This window comes from Candoia aspera, chromosome 15 (genome assembly GCF_035149785.1).
Source record: "Candoia aspera isolate rCanAsp1 chromosome 15, rCanAsp1.hap2, whole genome shotgun sequence".
In the NCBI taxonomy this organism is placed as follows: domain Eukaryota; kingdom Metazoa; phylum Chordata; class Lepidosauria; order Squamata; family Boidae; genus Candoia; species Candoia aspera.
The window spans coordinates 15,763,336-15,781,803 of record NC_086167.1 but is presented as its reverse complement, the minus strand read 5'-3'; the positions used below and the strand labels follow the sequence as shown (position 1 = coordinate 15,781,803).

At 51.0% G+C, this 18,468-nt stretch overlaps 1 protein-coding gene across 5 annotated transcripts in view; it reads left to right on the top strand.

The window, feature by feature from the left end:
- The window catches only part of ATXN2 (ataxin 2), a 31,561-nt gene that overhangs the window by 4,624 nt on the left and 8,469 nt on the right, over positions 1 to 18,468 (top strand). The window contains exons 2-18 of one of the 5 annotated variants that reach the window (XM_063315425.1): positions 1,963 to 1,999; positions 3,550 to 3,609; positions 4,458 to 4,529; positions 5,660 to 5,810; positions 6,929 to 7,053; positions 8,177 to 8,268; positions 8,943 to 9,140; positions 9,535 to 9,713; positions 11,324 to 11,533; positions 13,064 to 13,246; positions 13,807 to 14,004; positions 14,420 to 14,530; positions 15,149 to 15,219; positions 16,418 to 16,725; positions 17,311 to 17,374; positions 17,654 to 17,806; positions 18,133 to 18,193. In XM_063315425.1, the coding sequence (XP_063171495.1) occupies positions 3,577 to 3,609; positions 4,458 to 4,529; positions 5,660 to 5,810; positions 6,929 to 7,053; positions 8,177 to 8,268; positions 8,943 to 9,140; positions 9,535 to 9,713; positions 11,324 to 11,533; positions 13,064 to 13,246; positions 13,807 to 14,004; positions 14,420 to 14,530; positions 15,149 to 15,219; positions 16,418 to 16,725; positions 17,311 to 17,374; positions 17,654 to 17,806; positions 18,133 to 18,193 (2,209 nt within the window). In that variant the 5' untranslated portion in view covers positions 1,963 to 1,999; positions 3,550 to 3,576. Of the gene's footprint in view, positions 1 to 1,511; positions 2,000 to 3,549; positions 3,610 to 4,457; positions 4,530 to 5,659; positions 5,811 to 6,928; positions 7,054 to 8,176; positions 8,269 to 8,942; positions 9,141 to 9,534; positions 9,714 to 11,323; positions 11,534 to 13,063; positions 13,247 to 13,806; positions 14,005 to 14,419; positions 14,531 to 15,148; positions 15,220 to 16,417; positions 16,726 to 17,310; positions 17,375 to 17,653; positions 17,807 to 18,132; positions 18,200 to 18,468 lie in introns of those variants that run through there. The other 4 variants (XM_063315420.1, XM_063315421.1, XM_063315424.1 and 1 more) reach the window with 4 other exon arrangements.

The window sequence follows — 18,468 nt, the reverse complement described above, 5'->3', positions numbered from 1 at the left end:
ATGTCCCTACGATAACGGCAAGTCTTCAACTTGTAAGGATCCTCTGGATCCACTTGGGGGGCTGCCGGCTTTCCCTTCTGGAGGTGTTTTCTGTGACTTTCCTGATAGGAGAGTTAGCTGGTCTGTCTGGCGTGTGGATGTCTGCAAGGCAAGAGATCACGGCTGGGCACCTCCGTTCCCTGATCCGTGATCTGCTCTGCCCAAACACAAGCTGGGGGCTCTTCAGACGTGCTGAGAAGCCCTTGAAAATCCTGGAGTGGAAGGAACTGCTACCTAAGAGCAAACGAGAACCATTGCAAGAGTGAAGCTCCCAGGAATCCATTGGATCCTGCTTGGAAGCTGCCACCAATGTCCGGGCTGACCTCCCGCACCCCTGGCAGAGGCATCCCTCATAGGCGGTTGGCATTTGGTTGGTGGTTTTTGCCCATTTGGGGTATTTGAGGGAGGTTTAAAGAATGGCAGTGGGAGCAGGAGGCCTCCGGAGGGGAACCACTACCATTCCCCCCTTCAAATGCCGAACAAGGGCTCCAAGTCACATGACTGAAATTTGAGTGTTTTGCTCCTGCATTTCATGAGCGCCATCTGAGGCTGTAATGCAAAAGGAGGACCTGGAGGGTTACCCTGTGTGGCGTGTCTTCTGTGTGCACTGACATTTACTTAGCCGTTCCTATTTGTGCTCCTAACCAAAGCTCAGTTAATTTTTTAGCTTGATAAGCGTGCACCTTTTAAAGGTTTGGGAGATGGGCACGCGAGGGATTTTGTCGCGGTTCGCGTAGCTTTCCAGGCCGTAGGACCCTAAAGGAACAAGGAAGGTGGAGTTCTCAAGCTTGGATAGCTGAGGAGGTCCCTAAGGGAGAAGTAGGGAAAGTGAATTAAAAGAGAATGTGCGCAGTTAATTAACACGCTTTAAGTATTACATTGGTTATCAAATAGCAAGAGACTTTTATACGGGGAGAAATAAGCTTAAGCATTTAATTACTTGGGAAAAATGACTCCAAAATGTCTACTCTCCCTGCTCTGTCATGTTGTAGAAATCCATACATTTGGGGTGGGGATGGGGGAATTGCATTAGGAAAACAGCTGAAGATTTTACGTGTTTGACTTGCTCCTGTTGCATATTCCAACCAAAGGAAGTTGAAAAGTATGTTGTGGGTGCCACATTCCTGGGGCGGCTGGACTACACTTCCCAGCATTCCTAGGAAACCTGGCCGGTGGTGATGAATGCTGAGCATTGTTGTCCGGCAAACGGGGAGTGTCTCGGTTGCTTGTTCCTGGTGCATGGAGAACGGCAGGGAATTTGAGAGGTGTTTTAAGAAAGCGGTGGGTTATCTGCAAAGCCCAACTTGTTTGCATTTAGCATTTAGGCTCTTGTTCTGCAGAAAAAAAGCCCTGGAAGGATTTATTGAATGTTTTTAGGTTCCTAAAGCTACGCAGGTGGTTTGTGGTGCTGCGCAACCAGATCATCAGCCCATCATGACCAGGATGGTGTAGGTTTCATCTTCAAGTTCCAGTGAGGAAACCTTCAGTTTTATTATGTTGAAATTGGTTCCACAACACCCTTGGAACCAGGCGTTGCTCTTCATGCAGCACGCTATTTTGTGTCATATGTTTAAATGGTCATTTATTCTTTCTCCCTGCTCGTAAGTTGGAGAGAACTGAAAATGGCTAGGAGTCACATCAACTTTTAATGATGACCGGCAACTTTTTAAGAAATGTTTTAAGAAAATGGATAAAACGGCAAGCATGCTCTCTTGGCAGAAGTCTTAGCTTAATCCGTACTAAGTCTGCACCAGTGTTTGATTTGTAAGAACATACTCATGTTAACCTCCTGTCTTTAAAAGTCCTGGGTTTTGGTATTCCTTGAAGTGGGCCGCCTTATTCCTGAGGTGAAGTTACAATTTCAGCAGTCGTGGTTCTTCAGTCTGCTCCCATCTCATACTTTTTTTTTTAAATTAATTTCAGAGGACGCAGCAGTGGCAAAGGGCCTCCTCAACCACCAGTAAGTACATCTTGTCGTTTTTCCTGTTAGCTTCTTTGATGCATGTTGCTTGATCGATTCTTACGAAAGTCAAAGTGCAAGGTGTTTTATTGTTTGGAGCAATGAGAACCGCCTGCTAGAGTACATACCTCATCCCAGGTAATGTCAAAATGCCCATGTGTGTGGAAGGCACCCAAACCGTGCCTTCCAGTTGTCACACGGAGATATTTCCAGAGATTGTTACTCTAGTGAAACATCAATTATTGTTTCAGACATCATTTGTCCTCCATGGATTTTTGATGTCTCTTGCCATGGCCTTCGTTTTAAGGAGCCTAGATGTATATTGTTACACCTCTGGAGTTTCTGGAGGTTTTTTTCTCGATGTTCTGAATCACCATGGTGGCTTAGGCCTTTTCTGCTTTTTAATATCTGCGATGACACTTGTTGGGAACTCCAAGATACAGCTGAGGAACACATGTTGGAGAAAGACGGTTTCTCTCTGTTAGGTTGATGAGGCCCCCCTCTAATGTAGTTGGTGTGGATCTAGGACTCTCTGTAGTTAGACCCCTTGTAAAGTCTGCAGGGCCCCACATTGGCTTGACCTTTGCCCCAGGAAGCAGTTGGGTGTAGGGACTCTCCCCCAACGCCCTTAATGTGGCAATATGCTTTGTCCTCCATCATGCACCCCCTTCTGCTCACATGGGGCCACCCAAACCCACACGTGCCCTGCTGCAGCTAAGGGCCGGAATGCCCAGCGCAGATTTTGTCAGTTCATGAGCTACAGCAGCCCAAGGTCATATTTTAGCCAGGCTGTACCCTCACTGAATAGTTTCCCCAGCCTATCAATCGGTGATGTCACAAACCCAGGCCACCTCAGTGTAAGCAGGGTGGGCCACATCCAGCAGAGTAGCCTGGATCACATCCAGCCAGAGGAGAAGCCCAGCCGCTCACACGGCGAACACGTTAGGATGGAGTTTCCGCTCTTCTTCCTCTCTGGCACACACGAGTAACGTCCAAGGAAAAATGGAAGACGGTCCCGGTGTAGAAGCTCTGGCGCCGCGACAAGGACGCGTGTGCAGGCCCACCAAAAGCAACTCGATGGGTGACGTCTCCTCTTTGCCCAGCCTGCGGGGACGAGGATCAGGGGCTTGGAATGTGCGTTCGTGTGGAGTTCCCTGGACTGGGAGGCCTGTCCCCATGTCCCCCCCCACAGAGGGCCGTAGTCCCGTTGAGGTTGTGGTGAAGCTCTGAGAGCGGGCAGGGACAGGTTGCTGGATCCTTGTCTCCCTGCGGTGCGCCTGGACTTTAGGAGTTGTGGCTACTGGAGAGCGGAAGGGCAACCCATGGACATAAGTTCCTGGAGCACGTTTCCAGGGATTTCTCAGGGAACTTCTCTAGGGCCGTTTGGAGGATCCGTGCTCACGGTCTTCCCCAGCCGGCGCCCCTCCAGATTTCCTCCTGGCGTCGAATCCGCTGCTCCCAACCCGGAGCTTGTTGCCAATCTTGTGTGTTTGTGTGGTGTGTGCAGTTGTGCTCTGATGCGTACTACTACGCTCTTTCTCTCCTTTCAGATCCCTTTTCAAGGCATATATGCAAACATGCGAATGGTTCACATACTCACGTCCGTCGTCGTAAGTTATGGCTGCTTTTTCCTTGAAGATGCGTCACTTATAAATGGAAACTTCTAAATAATGTAGCAAGTACTGGTTTTTTGGGGGGGAGGGACCCTTTCTCTTAAGTATGCTTACGTGCACCCCTCCTTTATTTTGAGGCTTACAAAGTACTTGCCTTTTTTGAGTTTGCTTTTCTGATGCACGATGGAAGCTGAGATGCTGCAGCCAGTGGGGAGCAAAAAGTGATTCCTCTCAAGTTAGTTTGCTATTGCAGAGAAGAAAAGGGGGAAGGAGTTGGGAGCTCCCGGCTTCTGCGTTGTGTCCCTGTCGGAGTGAACTTAGGTTTTAGAGCAAAAGACGTGAGGCTGAGTGTCTCTTTTGAAGCGCTGTTGAACAAATCAGCACGTTGTAGGACTCGGAGTAATGTTGGATCCGGCAGTGGAGAAGTGCAGGGTCCAGCTCCCATTCAGTCCTTTTTAAAACCTCAATTTTATTGTACATTCTGTTCTCTTGTTTTTCTTGGCTGTTCTGACGCTTTAGGTGTTGTTTGGCCCTTTATTTTGGATTGCTTTGATTCTGCTTCAATTCTTTTGCCTTGCGGAGTAATAAATTAATGAGCTCAGACCCTGGGGAGATTCTGTTAAGCCGGGGGTGTCATTTTGTATTGCCCAGGTGGTGGGGAGGCTGTTTCTCAGGGCCAGGCCTTTTAGGAGAGGACAGGGGCATGAAAAAAATTAAGAAAGGACACTCAGATGCTAGAGAAGGATGGGGAGTTTAGACCTTGTCCTGTATGTCTCCCAGGCTTAGAATGAGCCTTCCTGCTAATGCCTCTTCTATTGCCCACTTCCCTCCTTTTTTACCTGCAGGGATCAAAATGTGAAGTACAAGTGAAAAACGGAAATATATATGAAGGAGTTTTTAAAACATACAGCTCTAAGGTAAACGCGTTTTCCTTTTTTCCCTCTCCTTGCACGAACCAATCAGACTGATTTAACTCTTCTGGCTGGGGATTATGGTTTCTGGTGGGTCTTATGGTCATGTAGGGTTGGACTAGAACTGGAAAGAACCTGGATCAAGCCCCTTCCCAGCCGCAGAAACTCGCAGTAATTTCTGGGCAGTCATTCTCTCTCAACCGGACATGCGTCATCACCTTGGGGGAGGAAAAACGGGAAGATTGGATGCTTATGTGTGCCACCTTGATTCGTGGAGGAAAGGTGGGATAGGAATAAAATCACATGAAACAAAAATAAATTGCTGGACCTTAAACCCCTACGATTTCATTGCTCTAGAGCGGTGTTTCTCAACCTTGGCCACTTTAAGATGTGCGGACTTCAACTCCCAGAATTCCCCAGCCAGCCATTCTGGGAGTTGAAGTCCGCACATCTTAAAGTGGCCAAGGTTGAGGAACACCACTCTAGACTTTAGTTTTATACAGGCTTAACATCTGGGAACCGTATTCCTGCTCAAAAGTTTTGAGTTATGCCTATTCATCCATTCAAGGGAAATGTTCTTCCTTTGCAGCGCTACTGTTTTCTATCCCCATTACCAAACCAGATGCTTTCTAAGCTAAATATAAACGCCATGGCATGTTTTAACCACAGCTTATTGAATAAAAGAGAATGGGCATTACGCTATAAATCATAGTACGCAATCAACAGTGACAGGGGTCATATAATACATTAAGCCCCAAACAAACCAGCCATTTTCTGGCTTAGTGATGTGTGAACCCAAGCCAGGTCTGAGGTGATACAAGGTACCCTGGTGTGAATTAGCTATGTTAGCATCTAACTCGAAACCCTTATTAATGCTGAGGAGAGGAGAATCCAGAGGCTGAGGGTGTGAGGCATAGGGGACTTGAGTCCTGAGCGGGCTCTCAAACGTCCGTCTGCAGCTTCTCCTGATAATGCACACTGATTTGTCCAGCTGCTGACCATTGAGGGAAATACACCCATCTCTTGACATTTCACTCTTGGGATAAAACGTTGCTTGTTACCGTTTTTGCTCCGTGAAGCATTCCCATCACGCTTGCCAGGAGGCTTTGCCCGATCCTGTTCCCTGTGTCTTTCAGTGTGATTTAGTGCTCGATGCTGCTCATCGAAAAATGGCCGAATCCAGTCTGGGGCCCAAACAAGAAGACATAATAGAGAGCATCCTGTTCAAGTCTTCAGATTTTGTTATGGTGCACTTTAAGGACATGGACTCCAGTTATGCACAGAGAGGTATGGGATGAGGTTTTTTTTTTAACGTATTTGAATTTTTTCTAAAATTAGATCCTCTTGTAAAATAACGATGATTGCTCTGTTGGCCTTAATTGGCCAGAATACCACGATCTGTTAAAGGGAGCCTGAAGCAAATGTCACCTACTTAGAATTAAAACAGATCTGATTCCAGGGTCATGGGTCCCCCTTCTCCTGGTTCCCCCAACTTTCTGCTGCTTTTAAATGATTGGAAGTTGGAAATCCTTGTTGAGGTGCTGCAGAACTTCTGGAGATCTTTTAAGTCGGTCCTGGTCTGTCTGGTAGAAGCGAATTAGTTTCCCTGCTGGTGCCCAAGTAGCTGAGTGGCTCTTCCAAGGGAGGAATGAAGTTTGGTAAGCCTAAGTGTCTACTAAGTAACTGCTAAGACTTTCTTGGACTGGTTTAACCGGAAGCTCCTTTGAGTTACAAAGGAATTCCTGAGGATCCGGTATCTTTGAGGGGGCAGAGACGTAGCTGCATGCCAGGTGAGTCCGAGAGGAGCTCTCGTGCAGAAAGAAATCATGTTTTTCGGTCCGTGGGTCAAATGCATGGACTTGTGAGGGCCTTCTGATTTTTCACAATTGATCGAGGCACTTCTCGCTGCCATGACTAATTGAATTCTGAGAACAGGAAGCGCAGGGTACCGGCAGCTCTGCCGTTGAAGAGTGAAGCACAAGGCTTCAGTCGGGAAATGGGGAAGAAGATTATTCGGCTGTGGCATCAGGAACTAGTCATCCCTGGACTCTAAATTCCTTCTTTCTGAAAAAAAGAAGGGCGATACTGAAAAGGTTTCTGACGTTAGGCAGGGATGGCGATGACGATGTCTTCCTCATAGCTCAGATGACCCAGTTCTCGTTCTTCTTTTTTTTATCTTCAAATACCATGCATCTGGTAGCTTGTGGAAGTCCTGGGGGTCCTGCTTGTGACCTAGTTGTTAGGACTTCGTTCTAGGCTGCTGTTCCATTTCCTTTCAGGTCCTCCTAAATTTAAGAGGGCTCGCCTCTGACTCAGCATGCATAGGATTCGTAGCTGTAACTTGCAGAACGGTGGAGCGTGTTCCAGGAGACGATATTTTCAAGCATTATTTCCTTCAATTACAGATGCTTTTACGGATTCTGCCATCAGTGCTAAAGTTAACGGTGAACACAAGGAGAAGGACCTTGAGCCGTGGGATGGGGGAGAAGGTGCTTCGGCAGACGACCTGGAAGCATTAGAAACGGATGTTGTAAGCATCTCGTGGCTTGGCTTGAGTTTCAGAGGGGGTAGGATTCTTTTAGGGGTTTACACCCATTGTTTCCAGAAAGAGAATTGCCTCTGATGAAGGATTGCCTGCCCCCCCACTCAACTTCTTGTCCAGCATGGCTTGAATAAAATAGCCCTTTGAGTGGTGGAAATGTCCCTCTTGAAGGGAAAATCTGCTGAGAGGCAAACACAGAGTCTGTTGAGGTTGGTGCAGCCTGCTTAGAAAATGGTTTTTTTAAATCCCTTTGGCTGTAAAAGGACTTCTGTTTAGTGACTTGATAACTTGGTTAACTGAGTTTTGTATTAAGGGAACAGGAAGCACAAAGGTGCTGCATGGACTTCCATATCTCCCCTCTCCTTTGGTGCCTGAATCAAAGCTCTCGGTCAGCGGAGTTCTTGGGATTGTTCCATTCTTCTTTAGGTCCAAACTATTTACTGTGAGGGAACCCCCCCACCCCCCCGTGCACTGTTCATTCAGATCATCAGGGCGGGGTGGGGGGTGAGCCAAACCCTCGATGCGTTGCCCGAGGATCTCTCTCCTTCTGCGAGGGTTTCCTTCCATCGTCACATTGTGTGTAGCATTTCATAAGGAAAGATGGGCATGGAGTCCGAACAAAGAGCTGGTTGATTTTTGTAGCCGTGTAGGTTAAGCTGCACGTTTCCAGCTGAGCAAACGTTTGCCCCCCCCCCCCCGGCTTCCGAAAGAGAAGATGTGCCCCCCCCCGGTAAAGCTTAATGAAAGGGATTTTTCTGTCAGCGTTTTGCTAAGAAATTACATCGGCCGCCCGTTTCCGCAACCTGAGGCCAGCAAAACGTTTCCAGCTGGTCAGCAGCAGGGATTCCCTTTTGCCACCGGGGCAAAAAAGCCCACCTCTTTTATCGAAGTGAGATGGGACAAGCTTCAGGGGGGTGAAGGTTCCCTGCTCTTCCCACGCCCGACTGCAATAGCAGCAGCTCTTGATAAGGCCCATTCCCCACTTTGAGAGTTTTAGAAAGGCAGTTCTTCAGAGAGCCTTTAAACCTTTGAATGTGGGAAGACCCTTATTTTCCCCCTGTGCCATTTTAAAACCAGACTTTTTTTTTCCTTTTTTTTTTTTGGCTTCTAGTCCAATGGATGGGATCCCAACGATATGTTTCGATACAACGAAGAAAACTACGGGGTGGTGTCGACGTATGACAGCAGTTTGTCTTCCTACACGTATGTTGCGATGGACTGCGTGGGTTTCACCCGCATGCATCAAGGTTTTAGCCTGGACCAGCCATTTTAAGATGGGTGGACTTCAACTCCCAGAATTCCCCAGCCAGCCTTGCTGGCTGGGGAATTCTGGGAGTTGAAGTCCACCCATCTTAGAACGGCTAAGGTTGAGAAAACCTGGCCTAGACTGAATGTTCTACAATTGTATCTTTCGCGTACGCATGTGCGCACACCCCTCCGCCTTCCCAGAACTCAAAATAAAATGGCGCGAAGTTCCCTTTGGTGAGGAGGCTCCTAAAATACAGTCAGTTTTTCTGTCTGACTCCTAAGTAATAAATCCTGATTTTTCCTGTCAGCATCTTGCAGATGAGCTTGCCTGGCCCGAAGCAAATGCATGCGGCGTTTGCATGCTCTGCGTTCTGGATTGGCCCCCAGCTCCTCAGTGTCTGTAATAAACCCAGCGCAAGCACACCTCACCGGGTGGATCTGGGCCGGAGGAGCGGTGGTTTTTGTTTTTAACAGACAGCGTGGGCAGACCCAATTAAACTATTGTATTATCATCAGCAAGTTCCTCCGGAGTTTACCGTAATGCGTATAATCTGTGGAAATACATATTTCTTTCCTGGTACGAACTCCGGGTCACAGATGACTCACCTTGTGTCTCCCCCTTGTTTCAGGGTACCCCTGGAAAGAGATAATTCAGAAGATTATTTAAAGCGGGAAGCTAGAGCGACCCAGTTAGCGGAAGAAATCGAATCCAGCTCCCAGTTCAAGGCTCGGGCGGCTCTGGAAAACGACGACCGCTCTGAAGAAGAAAAATACACCGCGGTTCAGAGAAATGCTGCCGAGCGAGAGGGCCACGTGGCAGCCCCCAGGTACGGCAACGGGGAAAGCTTGCCGGGGGGAGGCGGTTACGGTCTGATCAGCTGTTAAGGGTTGTAGAAACCGCGGCTGAGTTAAATCCCAGACGGTTCACTCTGCTGCTTTCTCCTAACCCCTGAAATGGCTGGGGGCTCCCCGCACCCCAGTTGTCGTTGCTGGCAAAGGCCCCTCGGTGGCCTAATTGGATCTGCAAGTGGTGCGATGAGTGGAAGCTGGTTGCGTCGTGCTTGTTGTAATAATGGCGCATTTCCTCCGCCTGGAACAGTCCGCCATCGCGGTCCTGCCTCTTACGCCCTGTCCTTGAGGAAGGCGGGCGCCCGAGTTTCTTTTTTCATTGTGGGGGGAGGGCTTAAATGGCACGTCTGTCCTCTCCCCCACCCTTTTCAGGGAGAACAAGTACATCCCGCCCAGTCAGCGGAATCGAGATGTCCTTTCCTGGGGCACCGGGAGGCAGAATTCGCCAAGGGCCGGCCCGTCCGGATCGGGCCCCACCATGTCAAGACCTGGGCCTCACCCGTCAGACTACAGCCTCAACACGGGGCCAGACCAGAGAATTGTTAACGGAGGCAAGTATCCCCAGTGACGTCGGGGCCAGCCTTTGGGGAGACTGCCACCTCTGTGTCCCTGTGGGAGAAGCCGAGGAATCCCTTAGCGGAAACAGAGCTTAAAGTTCCCGGGGTGGATCTGCACCCATGCACAGAGACTCATTGTGGAGGGTGCTCGCCCCCTCTCTAAGCTGAGTCTGGAACTCATTCAGAGCTCTTGACATTAGGGGCTGGTGGGACTGGTAGCCAGCAAATCTTTCTGGTTGCTCCCTGACAAAGTGCTGGGCCATGGGTGGCTCTGGTGGAAGAGAAAGCAGATCCATCTTCTCTGCAGCTTGGCCATTTCTGATCCCCCCACCATGAATGCCCAGCGCCTGATTTTACCTCCTGCCCTCTCCCAAGAAAAAACATTAAGGCATGGTCCACTGAGATAGCGTGGCCCTTTTTAATGTCCTAGGGGGTGGGGGCGAGGGTCTGGAGTCCTGGAGCAGAATATGCGTTTCTTGAGAAGCAAAGAATGATGTCAGATTTGGGGGGGGGCGGTGATTAGGTTGTGCAGTGATGCAGGTAAGTGAAGGGGAAGGTCAGCTTGCACTGCCAGTGGCCAACACCCCCCCACCCCCCCAGTTGTGTTGGATTTGTGAAGCATCAGAAGAACTTCAGCCACAAGACCATGCCCTTCCCTCTCCAGCAGGACCTGGAGGACTTCAGGGCCCAGTTCAGACGAATGGAGCCTTGGGGCTTTTGATACGGTGGAGCAGAGGGGGGATCCTGCATTTTTTCAAGGAGAAGCTGGTTTGGGTTTGAAAACAGTGCCCTCTAGACAACCTGCTGAGGCCACTGGCTTCATTGTTGAAAGGGCACCGTGAAAGTGAACGTCAGATGCCGAACACCATGCGTGAGAGAAGGGGGTTTCTGGTCTTCTCCCTTGTCTCTACGTGTGGAAGGCATAGATCCAGCAGTCAGGGAGCGCTGCCTATTTAAAGAAATGCCCCCTGATCTGCTTGCTTCTGCCTCCACCACTCAGTACGTGGGACCAAGTAATATGTAGGGCAGTGTTTCTCAACCTCAGCAACTTTAAGATGTGTGGACTTCAACTCCCAGAATTCCCCAGCCAGCCATGCATGGCTGGCTGGGGAATTCTGGGAGTTGAAGTCCATACATCTTAAAGTTGCTGAGGTTGAGAAACACTGGTGTGGGGTATAACAAAGCCTCTTTCTTCTGAAGAGTGGAGGATTTGCTGTCCCCCGGGCGTTTCTTCCCACCCTTGAGGGCATCTCCAGAACATCAGATGAGGGAAGTGGAGTCCAGAGGATGGGGCAGGCCAGCTGATCTGGACTCCGCAGTCTCTTCTGCAAGGGAGTTGGTAGCCCTTGGATTCAGCCCACTGGTGGGAACCCCAGCTGGATGGACGGCGGCCTTGCTGTGAGCCGACGTCCTGGGAGATCAGAATGACGTTTCCCAAGTTTAGTTCCCCGCGTGAGCTTGCAGAAATCCCCAGGGGGTTAAAAACGAAAAGTATATGAGAAACCATTTTTGTCATTTTTACTTTCCCCCCACCCTGTTTTTTTTTCCCCATGATTTTTTTTCTTTAGTTTTTATGCTTTCCTTCATATCATTTGTTCTGTCAGGTGTTCCCTGGCCATCGCCTTGCCCATCTCCTTCCTCTCGCCCACCTTCTCGCTACCAGTCAGGCCCCACCTCTGTTCCTCCTCGGGCAGCCACCCCTACAAGGCCGCCCTCCAGGCCCCCCTCGCGGTCCTCCAGGCCCCCGTCTCACCCCTCCGCTCATGGCTCTCCAGCTCCTGTCTCTTCTCTGCCTAAACGCATGTCTTCAGAAGGTACAAATACCACAATTTTGTTTGTTCATGAGTTTTCGTTTGTCTTTGTGTTTTATTTTCCCTTCCTTCCTGTGAGTTGCGGTTAAGAGCCGAGCCTGTAATTTGGACTGTTGCAGGAGAGCTGGTTTGCTTGGATGATCCAGCTGCTCTGTGCCCAGTTGGTTTCCTCTCAGGGCGGGCCTCGCCCAAAACAAGCTGGAACGAGGCCCCTTTCTCAGGCTGGGAGAAGGAGCCGCACCACCCGTGGTGTTGCAAAGCCCACGAAGACGCAACGTCTTTGGTTGTTGTTGGTGGCTGCAAGGTCACAAGCTCTCCCCCGTTCCCTCGTTAACAAGGAGAAGGGTCAAGCCTTAGCTGCCCATTGCCATAAGCCATCCTCAGGGATCCCTTGCTTTTAACTGGAATGGATGGCACATTCAGATGTGTGTAAACTGAAAACCTTGCATTCACCAATCTTTTCTCCTAAGTACCACCCCAGGGGGGGGTTGTTCTGGAAGGGGGCATAGAAGACTCTGAGATCCAATAAATGGATTTGTGAAGTGGGATGTTGAATGTTCTTTTGGGGGAGGGAGATGGTTTGCCGGTCAGGAGAAGATCTGGGGACTGGAAGGGTGAGTTTCTGACCCCCAGGTGAGAATTTCGTGTCTCTCTGTTCTCACAAAGTGACTGTGGATAGATGGCTTGCCCCCCCCAAAGAAACTCCCTTCTTTCATATTTGCACATTCATCAGAAACTTCCTCTTCCAATTTTAGTCCCAGCAAAGCCCCTTTGAAGACCATTGTTTTCTGGCAGAAGAGTTAGAATTAGGTGGGATTTTGTGGGGCCTCTGTGTTCCCTTTAAAGTCACGGTGATTTTTAAAAGTCTGTTTAGCTGAGTTGAATAATCTGTAACGCGTCTTTGGAGAAGGGAGGCTTGTTCAGCAGTGAAGCATCGTGGGCCAAATTGAGAGAACTAAAGGGCAGCTAAACTTAAGTTTTGGAATGGCAGGCTGTTGGATATGATCCGTGTTAGATGTAGGGAATGACTGTTACAGTCATGCTAAAATACTGTGGAAGGATTTGGAGAATGCCTCCACGCAGGGATTTAGAAAATGGTATAGTGGGAAACAGTAAACTGAAGCTGGGGGTTTGGCTTCCGTAGCTCGGTCTTTCCTTCTGTTACATTCCCTGGCTTCTCTGCCACCAGAAGGACTAGAGAACCCAATCCCAATCTGGTTTGGACTTGGGGGATGCCTTAGCAAGATTTGATGGGCCCTTGAAATCGAGGCTCGTGTGCCTATCTCCGGTTTTAACGCGTGCCCCTGAAGAGAAGCGGCACTGCCGGGGGCTTCTGTCCCACGTCATCATTCCGTTTTGCGGATTCCCGAAGAGCCGTATAAATAAAGGCAGGCAGGAAGACGCTTGCTTTAAACCCAGTGGAACCTCACACGGCAGAGTAGCCAAAGCGCAGTGGCGCCGGTGGAGCGCAGCTGAGGGTGAAGGGGGCTCCTGCGCGGTATTCACAGGGTAGGGGCTGTGTGCTTTTTCCAGGGCCCCCCCGGATGTCTCCGAAGGCGCAGCGGCACCCTCGAGGCCACAGAGTCTCAGCGGGGCGGGGCGTGATTTCAAGCGGCTTGGAGTTCGTCTCCCACAACGTGCCCGGTGAAGCCAGCTCCCCGTCCTCGGCCCGAGGCGGCTCCTCAGGTGGGACGTGGTCCTCGGTGGTCATGGGGGGTAAGTGAAGCTTGGTGCGCAGTAGAAAAGTCCTGCTGGGAGCACCCTGGGCCGAGCGTCCCTGCGCTCCCCAACCAGCCTCCTTCCACCTGGCGGCCGACAGAGCCATCAGCAGCGGGGAAGACTGTCCGCCTGGGGGAAGGCAGTAAGCAGGACTAACCCCCCCATCACAAAGACACCGTGCACGCACATGGCGCTTTGTAGTCGGGAATCCTTTGGCCAGGATGGCTGGGAATTCTGGGAGGTGCAGCCCCCCTCCCCAAGAGTGCCAGGTTGAAGAAGGCTGTCGAAGAACCAATAGTCCCTCCTTGTGGGGGGAGATGGACGGTGATAAAAATTTGATAAACATAATGAATGAATGAATGAATGAATGAATGAATGAATGAATGAATGAATGAATGAATGAGTGTCGCAGGAAATACTGGTGGCTGCATTGTGTATCTCTGAGGAAGTTCCTGGGCTGGGCTGAGGGGTATTTTTCCCCTTTGAATAGGTCATAGTGGCTCATAACAGCTGGGGAACATCTGCATCGTGGCAATGTGTCTTCTCTTCTCTTCCAGTCACCAGGTCGTCTCCCAAGGCCCACAGGCCCCGGTCTCCAAGGCAGAGCAGTGGGGGAGGGGTGCCTCCTGGCCCAGCCTCGTCTTCCCCCCAGGCGGGCGCTGCTCCGGCGGAGTTTGCAGCCACACCGGTCCCGGCAGCCTCTCCTACACCTGCCAGTCCTGCTTCCAACCGAGCGGGCACCCCCTCTGCCGAAGGTAAAGGGCGCCTTGTTTGTTTCCAGCCTTCCCCTGGGCTGTGCCCGGCTGAAAATGCAGAGCCACGCGGCAATTGAACGCTGCTCTGGGCAGGAGGAATCGGGGTGCATCCCCTCTTTTTAGTACTGTACGTTAAGCGTGCTTACTGGTTTTCTGGAGGAGCGTTAACATTAGGCAGATGCTCCGTCTCTGGGCCGAGGGTGCTGTCTTTTCCTCTAGCGTAGGAAGTAGACGGAGCGGTATTTAGTTGGTGTCTCAGGTTTGCAGACTTTTAAGCTGCACGAACATCTCCTAGTTCCCCCTCCCTCTTCCTGCCCGCGGGTTGCTGCCGAGGGTTGGCAGAACGCGGTGCGTGGAAGACTCAGGCAGGCTTTTCGGCTTGCCCAGCTGAGGCGACCCCGGCTTTCCTTCCCAGCAAAAGATTCCGGGCTCTACGAGCAGAGGCAGAGTTCCTCCCCGGCTGCAGCCAAGGAACATCTCAAGCCAAGCGAAATGTCTCCTAGTTTTAGCAAGCCCGAAGGCAAAGGTAAGATCTCGCTAAAGGTTGGTGCGGGACGGCAGCGGGGGCGCTCTTGCCAACCACTACCATTTGCTGTCTCTCTGGACTCTAGACGGGTGCAGCGGTAGGTGAATGGCCTGCAGGGATAAGACACACCGCCACATCCGTTGGCATTTTGGGAACGTTGCAGTAGCGGAGAGTAATTTCCGGAAAGTGTCAGTACTTAGTGCGGAAACTCGGCATTGCTCTTTTGAATTTCCAGACCCCCCTTTGAATCCCCCCCCAAAGTGGCCTGACGTTCCTTTCAAATGCGGATTTCCCAGCCTAAACACACCGGCTTCAGACCCAGGGGAACCAGTGAGACGTGGAATTTGTCCCGGCCGCTTACGTCCCACGAGTCTGCTCTGAGCCTGACAGTTTGGGATCCAGCCCATTAGTTTTCGCTTCTCCCGCTTGAGAGTGCCTGCATTTCTCGGCACAGGATGGGATTTGTACATCCTCTGTCCCAAAGCGTCAGCGATTCCCTCGCGGTCTGAGCCGACGTGCCAAGGTGCTCACAGAAAACTCTGCAGAAAGTTGCCCCGACCCTAACCGGTTTCCTGGTCCTCTGCTCTCAGTTGGTAACTGGTATGTTTGCTCCAACAGGAGTTTCCCCAGCAGTTCTAGAACACAGAAAGCAGATTGACGATTTGAAGAAATTCAAGAACGACTTTAGGGTGAGGATCTTGGCTCTTTTGCTACTAAGACTTCCATTCCGTTTCTCTGCAGCCCTTTCGTAAAGGTGTGAAGCTTTCCAGAAACGCCGAGTCTAGGTCTTGGGGAAAGAGATCTTGAAAGGGAGGATATGAAATGGGGGGAAGCTGGTCAGGGAGCTGATAAGCTTCTTTGCTTTAGAGAGGGGAAAATTATAACGTGAGTTTAAATTCACATCAAAAACTACTTAACCCTAAGGCTTAATTGTTGAGGGGTCTTAAAATTTCCACTTGCTAGGAGATGCTTATTTTCGGAGGCATTTTAAAGGACTGTGTAATGGAGTGCTTTACAAGTAGTCCTCACTTAATGACCATTCGTTTAGTGATGGTTTGGACTTATGACGGTGTTGGAGAACCGACTTGCGATTGGTCCTCACACTTATGACCATCACAGCAGCCCCACCATCACGTGATCATGATTTGGGCCCTTGACAACTGGTTCGCATTTATGACTGTCAACCATGTCTTGTGGTCACGTGATCTCCATTTTCAACCTTCCCAGCGGCTTCTGGCAAGCAAAATCAATGGGGGGGGGGCACGTGAGTCACTTAACAACCACATGGTTCGGTTAATGGCCGCTGTGATTCGCTTAACAGCCACCACAGAAAAAGTCGTAAAATCGATTTGCTTAATGGCTGCTTTGCGTAGCAACGGAAATTCCGGTCCAACTTGTGGTCATTAAGCGAGGACTACCTGTACACTTAGTCCTACTTTGGGCCACTTCTCATATATAAAGAGATTTCGGGAGTTTCTCCACAAAGCACGGCCAGCAGTCACAGCTTTCTGATGAAGGCATTTGTAGAAGGATGTGCGTTTAGAAGAACATTGTACGTTTCTGTCTGGGATCGTACGTACCCTAAAACCAAAAAACATTAAGTGAAGAAGTCATCGAATGCTGCACTTCTGTGAGGAAGAATTGTCTCCCAAGCACCTACTCTTTTAAAGAGAGAGCGAGAGCCGCATTGAATGCGGATAAGCAGCCCTTGCACCTTCGTATGTACCGTAGCGTTCTGACCACGCTAGAAATCAGGGCATTTTCTTTCCGAACGTGATTCGCAGAGAGAACTTCCTGTACCACAGTTGAAGAGCACCATGCCTCCTCTCCATTAAGCCCCCGATTAGGAGGTGAACCCCCCTTTTCCCCTCTCTCTCTTTCCCCCAGTTACAATCCAGTTCTACCCCAGAAATGGTGGAGCAGCTGCTAAGTAAAAACAGAGATGGTGAAAAATCCAGGGAGGTCCCCAAGGAGAAGACGGACCCCGTTGCTAAAGACTCAGTAGCCGAAGCCGGCAGCGGTGCCACCCCCTTAGCCAGTGGGAGCAGCACCCCAGACAGCCCCAGCGTTTCGCCCGCCAGCAGCCTGGCCGAGCAGAAGGCAGGGCCGGAGGTGACCTCGCAGGGCGTCCAGACTTCCGGCCCTGGAGCAAAGCAGGAGAAGGAGGACAAAGAGGAGAAAAAGGATGCCACTGAGTGAGTGATGCTGCCTTACACTGGCCCAGTTGTGCCTTGCGGTTGCCCGTGCCCACCGGGGCATGTAATACATCTCTAAAGGACCCCTCAGTTCCGAATGGGAGGGGCGCATCCTTTTTGCCCAGCTGATCCTCCCCATTCTGTTCTGCGCCTCTTCAGAGGGCCGTCCGTGCTTCAGCGGACGGGCGCGCGGGTTTGGAAAGTGCCTGTGGCCCCTCTGGGGGAGCAGAGCATTGAGTGGGTGGAGCCTGGCATGGCAGGGCTTGTTGCTTGGCATGCCCACTAGGGGGAGTTCTGCTCTGTCTCCTGCTGTTGTGGACCAGAGAGGACACCCCCCACCCCACCCCCGCAAAAATCAGCCCGTGATTTCTCTCTCCTTCCGCCTTACGTCCTGGCCGTGTTTTATTCTATTTATTTTACATCCTGCCTTTTTTGCCAAGGCTCTGTTTCCTTTCTCTGGTGGAATATTTAGTTTCAGCAGAGGAAGAGGAAACTGTGCGGTGAGATTTGCAGCGCCAGGCTCCAAAACAGGCCGATGTGCCGCCGCCTCGTATTTTTATGTGTCTCTGTGTTTTGTTCCCCTAGACAAGTAAGAAAGTCAACGCTGAACCCCAATGCAAAGGAGTTCAACCCTCGGTCTTTTGCTCAGGTGAGCCTTAAGCCCCCCCACCCTGTTCCATAGCGAAAGCAGTTTCTCCTTCTGGGGGTGGGGGGGGATTCCCCAAAGATTTCTCTGTGGAGCAAAACCATCCGAGTCTTCCGGTTCCATAAAAGCCGACTAGGCATTTCTGGCTCCCTGCCCTATTGAATGGGAGGAAGAATTTGCCCCCAGGCCTTGGCGCTCTGCGTCCGCACAGGGCGTTGTCGGGACTGCCTGATGAGCTTCTGGAGTGGTCGTCTTGTTCTCCCCCTCCCCTGTCTTTGGCAGCCCAAACCTTCTACCACGCCAACATCTCCCCGTCCGCAAGCCCAGCCCAGCCCGTCCATGGTGGGCCACCAGCAGCCTGCTCCGGTGTACACCCAGCCTGTTTGTTTTGCACCCAACATGATGTACCCCGTTCCTGTGAGCCCAGGCGTTCAGGTGAGGCGAAGGCCCATTTAGGGCTTCTGTGTTTGGGAAGATGGAGCAAGCCCAGAGGCAGTGGCAGATCAGAGGGCAAGGGAGCCCCTTGGCTGTGTTTCTCAACCTCAGCCTCACTTTAAGATGCCTGGACTTCAACTCCCAGAATTCCCCGGCCAGCACAGCTCCCACGCAGAGGGCTGCATTGGGCATACATCGGGGGGATTCCACAAAGTCTCTCTCTTGGGGGAGATGGGTGGTAATTAAATTTGAATAATAAATAAAAATGGTGGGCACGTGTGGGCGGTCTCTCCTCCCCCCTAACGGCGGTCTTCCTTCTCTTCCAGCCTTTGTACCCCATCCCCATGACCCCCATGCCAGTCAATCAGGCCAAGACCTATAGAGCAGGTAAAGGTGAGAATAACACAGCGCTGTGTGTGTTTGGCGTGCATGGAGAAGTCCGAGGCGGCTTGGCTTCGCGCTCGACCTTTTCGCCTGCTTCGGAAAGAGCCGCTGCCTTCGCATAACCTGAACCTCCCCCCCTCCAGCTCTCCCTTACTACGGGGTGCTGCTCACGAAAGCGTACGCCTTTCCAGGACCGGTCTTGGTTGGAAAAAATGCCACCAGGCGCCTCCTGGCTTTTTGCCAGCCGAGACTAACCCAGCCATCCTCCAACAGCTTTG